At 37.4% G+C, this 10,000-nt stretch overlaps 1 protein-coding gene across 1 annotated transcript in view; it reads left to right on the top strand.

Annotated features, from left to right (window-relative positions):
* Positions 1-10,000, top strand: part of slc9a7 (solute carrier family 9 member 7) — a 54,157-nt gene that overhangs the window by 19,144 nt on the left and 25,013 nt on the right. The window contains exons 7-9 of the mRNA XM_062039281.1: positions 61-202; positions 296-401; positions 7,390-7,478. Coding sequence (XP_061895265.1) covers positions 61-202; positions 296-401; positions 7,390-7,478 — 337 coding nt within the window. The remainder of the gene's footprint in view (positions 1-60; positions 203-295; positions 402-7,389; positions 7,479-10,000) is intronic.

The raw sequence follows: 10,000 nt of genomic DNA, 5'->3' as shown, positions 1-10,000 counted from the left end.
ATTTTTCACCTTTTTATTCACCTTCTTGCTCTTTTAAAAACGTTGTTTTGCGCCTTCCAGCTCCATCCTGGCGTACCAGCCGAGAGGCGCCAACACGCACACGTTCGACGCCGCCGCCTTCTTCAAGTCGGTGGGCGTCTTCCTGGGCATCTTCAGCGGCTCCTTCATGATGGGCGCCGCCACGGGGGTGGTGACCGCCCTCATATCCTTTCCCCGCAGTCCACGGTTTGAAGAACATAGACATGTTTGAAGAGTGTAAATGTAATGTTGGGCGCCTTAACGCGTGCGCGCCCACGTCACCAAGTTCACCAAGCTGCACTGCTTCCCCCTGCTGGAGACCGCCCTCTTCTTCCTCATGTCCTGGAGCACCTTCCTGCTGGCCGAGGCCTGCGGATTCACGGGTGAGCTCCGGGACCCGCACCAGAAAAATATATATTTGAAGATTCCTGCGGAAATGTCGATGGGCCGTCATGGGCCATTGAAGCTAAACAGATAGCATAAACTGTTAGCATGCTAACGTTAGTTTGGCACAATGGGATCAGGTAGTACACTTGCAAGATGGAGACATGTTTTAAAACCCATGAATTTGAGGTTGAAATGATCAAAATGAGCTAAAAGATAGCATAAAACATTAGCATGCTAATGCTAGCTTGGCACAATGTGAACAGGTAGTATACTTGCAAGATGGAGACATGTTTTAAAACCCATGAATTTTAGGTTGAAATGATCAAATTGAGCTAAAAGATAGCATAAAATGTTAGCATGCTAATGTTAGCTTGGCACAATGGGATCAGGTAGTATACTTGCAAGATGGAGACATATTTTAAAACGCATGAATTTTAGGTTGAAAGGATTCAATTGAGCTAAAAGTTAGCATAAAACGTTAGCATGCTAATGTTAGCTTGGCACAATGGGAACAGGTAGTGTACTTTTAAGATGGAGACATGTCTCAAAACCCATCAATTTTAGGTTGAAAGGATCAAAATGAGCTAAAAGTTAGCATAAAACTTTAGCATGCTAACATAGGAAAAGTTAGCATGCTAATGTTAGCTTGGCACAATGGGAACAGTTAGTATACTTGCAAGATGGAGACATGTTTTAAAACCCATGAATTTTAGGTTGAAATGATCAAATTGAGCTAAAAGATAGCATAAAATGTTAGCATGCTAATGTTAGCTTGGCACAATGGGATCAGGTAGTATACTTGCAAGATGGAGACATATTTTAAAACGCATGAATTTTAGGTTGAAAGGATTCAATTGAGCTAAAAGTTAGCATAAAACGTTAGCATGCTAATGTTAGCTTGGCACAATGGGAACAGTTAGTATACTTGCAAGATGGAGACATGTTTTAAAACCCATGAATTTTAGGTTGAAATTATCAAAATGAGCTAAAAGATTGCATAAAAAATTAGCATGCTAATGTTAGCTTGGCACAATGGGAACAGGTAGTGTACTTTAAAGATGGAGACATGTCTCAAAACCCATCAATTTTAGGTTGAAAGGATCAAAATGAGCTAAAAGTTAGCATAAAACTTTAGCATGCTAACATAGGAAAAGTTAGCATGCTAATGTTAGTTTGGCACAATGTGAACAGGTAGTACACTTGCAAGATGGAGACATGTTTTAAAACCCATGAATTTTAGGTTGAAATTATCAAAATGAGCTAAAAGATAGCAAAAAAAACATTAGCATGCTAATGTTAGCTTGGCACAATGTGAACAGGTAGTGTACTTGCAAGATGGAGACATGTTTTAAAACCCATGAATTTTAGGTTGAAATTATCAAAATGAGTTAAAGATAGCAAAAAACATTAGCATGCTAATGTTAGCTTGGCACAATGTGAACAGGTAGTATACTTGCAAGATGGAGACATGTTTTAAAACCCATGAATTTTAGGTTGAAAGGATTCAATTGATCTAAAAGTTAGCATAAAACGTTAGCATGCTAATGTTAGCTTGGCACAGTGGGATCAGGTAGTATACTTGCAAGATGGAGACATGTTTTAAAACGCATGAATTTTAGGTTGAAATGATTCAATTGAGCTAAACGTTAGCATAAAACGTTAGCATGCTAATGTTAGCTCGGCACAATGGGAACAGGTAGTGTACTTGCAAGATGGAGACATGTCTCAAAACCCATCAATTTTAGGTTGAAAGGATCAAAATGAGCTAAAAGTTAGCATAAAACATTAGCATGCTAATGTTAGCTCGGCACAATGGGAACAGGTAGTGTACTTGCAAGATGGAGACATGTCTCAAAACCCATCAATTTTAGGTTGAAAGGATCAAAATGAGCTAAAAGTTAGCATAAAACTTTAGCATGCTAACATAGGAAAAGTTAGCATGCTAATGTTAGTTTGGCACAATGGGAACAGGTAGTACACTTGCAAGATGGAGACATGTTTTAAAACCCATGAATTTTAGGTTGAAATGATCAAATTGAGCTAAAAGATAGCATAAAATGTTAGCATGCTAATGTTAGCTGGGCACAATGGGAACAGGTAGTATACTTGCAAGATGGAGACATGTTTTAAAACCCATGAATTTTAGGTTGAAATGATTCAATTGAGCTAAAAGTTAGCATAAAACGTTAGCATGCTAATGTTAGCTTGGCACAATGGGAACAGGTAGTGTACTTTTTAAGATGGAGACATGTCTCAAAACCCATCAATTTTAGGTTGAAAGGATCAAAATGAGCAAAAAGTTAGCATAAAACTTTAGCATGCTAACATAGGAAAAGTTAGCATGCTAATGTTAGCTTGGCCAAATGGGAACAGGTAGTATACTTGCAAGATGGAGACATGTTTTAAAACCCATGAATTTTAGGTTGAAATCATCAAATTGAGCTAAAAGATAGCATAAAATGTTAGCATGCTAATGTTAGCTCGGCACAATGGGAACAGGTAGTGTACTTGCAAGATGGAGACATATCTCAAAACCCATCAATTTTAGGTTGAAAGGATCAAAATGAGCAAAAAGTTAGCATAAAACTTTAGCATGCTAACATAGGAAAAGTTAGCATGCTAATGTTAGTTTGGCACAATGTGAACAGGTAGTGTACTTGCAAGATGGAGACATGTTTTAAAACTCATGAATTTTAGGTTGAAATGATCAAATTGAGCCAAAAGTTAGCATAAAACATTAGCATGCTAATGTTAGCTCGGTACAATGGGAACAGGTAGTGTACTTTTAAGATGGAGACATGTCTCAAAACCCATCAATTTTACGTTGAAAGGATCAAAATGAGCTTAAAGTTAGCATAAAACTTTAGCATGCTAACATAGGAAAATTTAGCATGCTAATGTTAGCTTGGCCAAATGGGAACAGGTAGTATACTTGCAAGATGGAGACATGTTTTAAAACCCATGAATTTTAGGTTGAAATGATCAAATTGAGCTAAAAGATAGCATACAATGTTAGCATGGTAATGTTAGCTTGGCACAATGGGAACAGTTAGTATACTTGCAAGATGGAGACATGTTTTAAAACCCATGAATTTTAGGTTGAAATAATCAAAATGAGCTAAAAGTTAGCATAAAACGTTAGCATGCTAATGTTAGCTTGGCACAATGGGAACAGGTAGTGTACTTTTAAGATGGAGACATGTCTCAAAACCCATCAATTTTAGGTTGAAAGGATCAAAATGAGCAAAAAGTTAGCATAAAACTTTAGCATGCTAACATAGGAAAAGTTAGCATGCTAATGTTAGCTTGGCCAAAAGGGAACAGGTAGTATACTTGCAAGATGGAGACATGTTTTAAAACCCATGAATTTTAGGTTGAAATTATCAAATTGAGCTAAAAGATAGCATAAAATGTTAGCATGCTAATGTTAGCTTGGCACAATGGGAACAGGTAGTGTACTTTTAAGATGGAGACATGTCTCAAAACCCATCAATTTTAGGTTGAAAGGATCAAAATGAGCTAAAAGTTAGCATAAAACTTTAGCATGCTAACATGGGAAAAGTTAGCATGCTAGTGTTAGCTTGGCACAATGGGATCAGGTAGTATACTTGCAAGATGGAGACATATTTTAAAACGCATGAATTTTAGGTTGAAAGGATTCAATTGAGCTAAAAGTTAGCATAAAACGTTAGCATGCTAATGTTAGCTTGGCACAATGGGAACAGTTAGTATACTTGCAAGATGGAGACATGTTTTAAAACCCATGAATTTTAGGTTGAAATTATCAAAATGAGCTAAAAGATAGCATAAAACGTTAGCATGCTAATGTTAGCGTGGCACAATGTGAACAGTTAATATACTTGCAAGATGGAGACATGTTTTAAAACCCATGAATTTTAGGTTGAAATGATCAAAATGAGCTAAAAGTTAGCATAAAATGTTAGCATGCTAATGTTAGCTTGGCACAATGAGAACAGGTAGTGTACTTTTAAGATGGAGACATGTCTCAAAACCCATCAATTTTAGGTTGAAAGGATCAAAATGAGCAAAAAGTTAGCATAAAACTTTAGCATGCTAACATAGGAAAAGTTAGCATGCTAATGTTAGTTTGGCACAATGGGAACAGTTAGTATACTTGCAAGATGGAGACGTGTTTTAAAACCCATGAATTTTAGGTTGAAAGGATCAAAATGAGCTAAAAGATAGCATAAAACGTTAGCATGCTAATGTTAGCGTGGCACAATGGGAACAGGTAGTGTACTTTTAAGATGGAGACATGTCTCAAAACCCATCAATTTTAGGTTGAAAGGATCAAAATGAGCTAATAGTTAGCATAAAACTTTAGCATGCTAACATAGGAAAAGTTAGCATACTTCTAAGATGGCGCTACATATCAAAATCCATTATATTTCGGTTCAAAGGAATCCAATTAGACAACATGCTGGGTTTTAGGGTCAAATAAATACAATAAGCTAAAATACCGGCATTAAACCTTAGCATGCTAACATTAGCATGCTGACGTAAGAAAAGTAAGCATGCTTCTAAGATGGCGCCAAAATCCAAGAGTTGTGGGTTTAAATGATTAAAATAAGCTAAAATGGTAGCATAAACCATAAGTATGCTAATTTTAGCATGATAACGTAGGAAAAGTTAGCATACTTCTAAGATGGAGGCAAGTATCAAAAGCCATCATATTTCATTTTAAATGATCAAAATGAGCTAAAAAGGTAGCATAAAACGTTAGTATGCTAATGTTATCATAACGTAGGAAATGTTAGCATACTTCTAAGATGGCGTCATGTATCAAAATCCAAAAGTTTTAGCTTTAAATGATCAAAATGAGCTAAAATTGTAGCATAAACCGTAAGCATGCTAATGTTAGCATGATAACATAGGAAAAGTTGGCATACTTTTAAGATGGAGGCAAGTATCAAAAGCCATCATATTTAGGTTCAAATTAATAAAATGAGGTAAAAAGCTAGTATAAAACGTTGCTAAAAGCATGCTAACATTAGCATGTGGACATAGGACAAGTTAGCGTACTTCTACGATGGTGCCAAGTATCCAAATCCATGGTTTTAGGGTCAAATAAATACAATTTGCTAAAATTCCAGCATAAGACCTTAGCATGCTAACATTAGTGTGCTGACATAGAAAACGTTAGCGTACTTCTAAGATGGCGGAAAATATCAAAATACATTAATTTTAGGTTTTAATTATCAAAATGAGCTGAAATGGTAGCATAAACTGTTAGCGTGCTAATGTTAGCATGATACCGTAGGAGAAGTTTGCGTACTTCTAAGATGATCCCAAGTATCAAAAGCTATCATATTTTGGTTCAAATGAATAAAATGAGCTAGTATACTAGCATAAAATGTTAGCATGCTAACATTAGCATTAGGACATAGGAAAAGTTAGCGTACTTCTAAGATTGCGCCAAGTATCGAAATCCATAGATTGTAGGTTTAAATGATCAAAATGAGCTAAAATGGTAGCATAAACCATAAGCATGCTATTGTTAGCATGATGACGTAAGAGAAGTTAAGGTACTTTTAAGATGGCGCCAAGTATCAAAATCCATTAATTTTAGGTTTAAATGAGCTAAAATGATAGCATAAACTATTAGCATGCCAATGTTAGTATGCTAATGTTAGCCTGATAGCGTAGGAAAAGTTAACGTACTTCTAAAATGGTGCCAACCATCAAAATCCATTAATTTTAGGTTTAAATGATCATAATGAGCTAAAATGGTAGCATAAACCGTTAACATGCCAATGTTAGCATGCTAATGTTAGCATGATAACATAGGAAAAGTTAACGTACTTCTAAGATGGCCCCAATTATCAAAATCCCTCATAGTTAGGTTATAATAGATTAAATGAGCTAAATAGATAGCATGCTAACATTAGTGTGAGGATATAGGAAAAGTTAGCGTACTTCTAAGATGGCGCCAAGTGTCAAAATCCATACATTTTAGGTTTGAATGATCAAAATGAGCTAAAATGGTAGCATATACAATAAGCATGCTAATGTTAGCATGATAACATAGGAAAAGTTAGCGTACCTCTAAGATGGCGCCAAGTATCAAAATCCATTAATTTTAGGTTACATGTTCAAAATGAGCTAAAATGGTAGCATAAACCGTTAACATGCCAATGTTAGCATGCTAATGTTAGCATGATAACGTAGGAAAAGTTAACGTACTTCTAAGATGGCGCCAATTATCAAAAGCCCCCATATTTAGGTTAAAATAGATTAAATGAGCTAAATAGATAGCATGCTTGCTAACATTAGTGTGAGGACATAGGAAAAGTTAGCGTACTTCTAAGATGGCGCCAAGTGTCAAAATCCATAAATTTTTGGTTTAAATGATCAAAATGAGCTAAAATTGTAACATTTACAATAAGCATGCTAATGTTAGCATGATAACATAGGAAAAGTTAGCGTACCTCTAAGATGGCGCCAAGTATCAAAATCTATTAATTTCAGGTTTAAATGATCAAAATGAGCTAAAATGGTAGCATAAACCATTAGCATGCCAATAATAGCATTCTAATGTTAGCACGATAGCGTAGGAAAAGTTAGCGTACTTCTTAGAAGGCGCCAATTATCAAAATCCATTAATTTTAGGTTTAAATGATCAAAATGAGCTAAAATTGTAACATATACAATAAGCATGCTAATGTTAGCATGATAGCATAGGAAAAGTTAACGTACTTCTTAGAAGGCGCCAATCATCAAAATCCATTAATTTTAGGTTTAAATGATCAAAATGAGCTAAAATGGTAGCGTAAACCATTAGCATGCCAATGTTAGCACGCTAATGTTAGCATGATGACGTAAGAAAATTGAGCATACTTTTAAGATGGCACCAATGATCAAAATCCGTTAGTGCCAAGTGTCAAAATTTGTGTGTGTGTGTGTGTGTGTGTGTGTGTGTGTGTGTGTGTGTGTGTGTGTGTGTGTGTGTGTGTGTGTGTCCAGGTGTGGTGGCCGTGCTCTTCTGTGGCATCACTCAGGCTCACTACACCTTTAACAACCTGTCCCCTGACTCCACCAGGCGCACCAAGCAGGTAACCACACTTCCTGTTGACCATGGTGGCCATCTTGTAGACTAGACCACACGTGTCACATGACCTAAGTAACCACACTTCCTGTTGACCATGGCGGCCATCTTGTAGACTAGACCACACGTGTCACATGACCTAAGTAACCACACTTCCTGTTGACCATGGCGGCCATCTTGTAGACTAGATCACACGTGTCACTTTTCTTAAGTAACCACACTTCCTGTTGACCATGGCGGCCATCTTGTAGACCAGACCACACGTGTCACATGACCCAAGTAACCACACTTCCTGTTGACCATGGCGGCCATCTTGTAGACTAGACAACACTCGTTACATTATCCAAGTAACTACACTTCCTGTTGACGATGGCGGCCACGCGTGTCACATGACCTAAGTAACCACACTTCCTGTTGACCATGGCGGCCACGCGTGTCACATGACCTAAATAACCACACTTCCAGTTGACCATGGCGGCCATCTTGTAGACTAGACAACACTCGTTACATTATCTAAGTAACTACACTTCCTGTTGACGATGGCGGCCACGCATGTCACATGTCCTAAGTAACCACACTTTCTGTTGACCATGGCGGCCATCTTGTAGACTAGACCACACGTGTCACATGACCCAAGTAGCCACACTTCCTGTTGACCATGGCAGCCATCTTGTAGACTAGATCACACGTGTCACTTTTCTTAAGTAACCACACTTCCTGTTGACCATGGCGGCCATCTTGTAGACTAGATCACACGTGTCACTTTTCTTAAGTAACCACACTTCCTGTTGAACATGGCGGCCATCTTGTAGACTAGACCACACGTGTCACATGACCTAAGTAACCACACTTCCTGTTGACCATGGCGGCCATCTTGTAGACTAGATCACACGTGTCACTTTTCTTAAGTAACCACACTTCCTGTTGACCATGGCGGCCATCTTGTAGACTAGACCACACGTGTCACATGACCTAAGTAGCCACACTTCCTGTTGAACATGGCGGCCATCTTGTAGACTAGACCACACGTGTCACATGACCTAAGTAACCACTCTTCCTGTTGACCATGGCGGCCATTTTGTAGACTAGACCACACGCGTCACATGACCTAAGTAACCACACTTCCTGTTGACCATGGCGGCCATTTTGTAGACTAGACCACACGTGTCACATGACCTAAGTAACCACTCTTCCTGTTGACCATGGCGGCCATTTTGTAGACTAGACCACACGCGTCACATGACCTAAGTAACCACACTTCCTGTTGACCATGGCGGCCATTTTGTAGACTAGACCACACGTGTGACATGACCTAAGTAACCACACTTCCTGTTGACCATGGCCACAACATTAGGTATACCTGCACTTCTATAATATTGATGTTATTCATTGTGAAGTAGACCAACATACTCAGTGCTGTATTGTTAACTTTTTATATTTTATCTTTTATCAAAACATTTATTTTATAATGTACAACATATGAATTATTTTAACATGATATTTTGTTTTAACATAATATAAAATGACAAGTTCTGTATGAATAAATAATCATGTATTCATTATTTGATTGAGACTATTATTATATTTTATGGAACATCATAAATATTTTTTATATAGTATGGCAAGTACAATATATTATAATCTAATTCGTATACTTTCCAAACTATATGAAAAATATTTATAATGTTACATAAAATATAATATTAATATTAATAATAATAATAATTTCATTATTAGATAATTATTATCCATCCTTCCATTTTCTACCGCTTATTCTCTATGGCGGGGGTCGGCAACCCGCGGCTCTAGAGCCGCATGCGGCTCTTTAGCGCCGCCCTAGTGGCTCTCTGGAGATTTTTCAAAAATGTATGAAGAATGGAAAAAGATGAGGGGGAAAAAAATATTTTTTTTTGTTTTAGTATGGTTTCTGTAGGAGGACAAAAATGACACAAACCTCCCTAATTGTTATAAATCACACTGTTTATATTAAACATGCTTCACTGATTCGAGTATTTGGCGAGCGCCGTTTTGTCCTACTTATTTTGGCGGTCCTTGAACTCACCGTATAGTTTGTTTACATGTATTGATTGATATAACTGGTATAACTTTCTCCGACTTTCTACGACGTGTTTTATGCCACTTTTTCTGTCTCATTTTGTCCACCACACTTTTAACGTTGTGCATGAATGCACAAAGGTGAGTTTTGTTGATGTTATTGACTTGTGTGGAGTGCTAATCAGACATATTTGGTCACTGCATGACTGCAAGCTAATCGATGCTAACATGCTATTTAGGCTAGCGATGTGTACATATTGCATCATTATGCCTCATTTGTAGCTATATTTGAGCTCATTTAGTTTCCTTTAAGTCATCTTAATTACATTTATATCTCATGACACACTATCTGTATGTAATATGGCTTTTAATTTTTTGCGGCTCCAGACAGATTTGTTTTTGTATTTTTGGTCCAATATGGCTCTTTCAACATTTTGGGTTGCCGACCCCTGCCCTATGGGGTCGCGGGGGGCG

Source organism: Entelurus aequoreus, linkage group LG27, assembly GCF_033978785.1.
Source record: "Entelurus aequoreus isolate RoL-2023_Sb linkage group LG27, RoL_Eaeq_v1.1, whole genome shotgun sequence".
Taxonomy (NCBI): Eukaryota; Metazoa; Chordata; class Actinopteri; order Syngnathiformes; family Syngnathidae; genus Entelurus; species Entelurus aequoreus.
The sequence above is the reverse complement of the archived record's forward strand: the minus strand, read 5'-3'. Positions and strand labels throughout refer to the sequence as shown.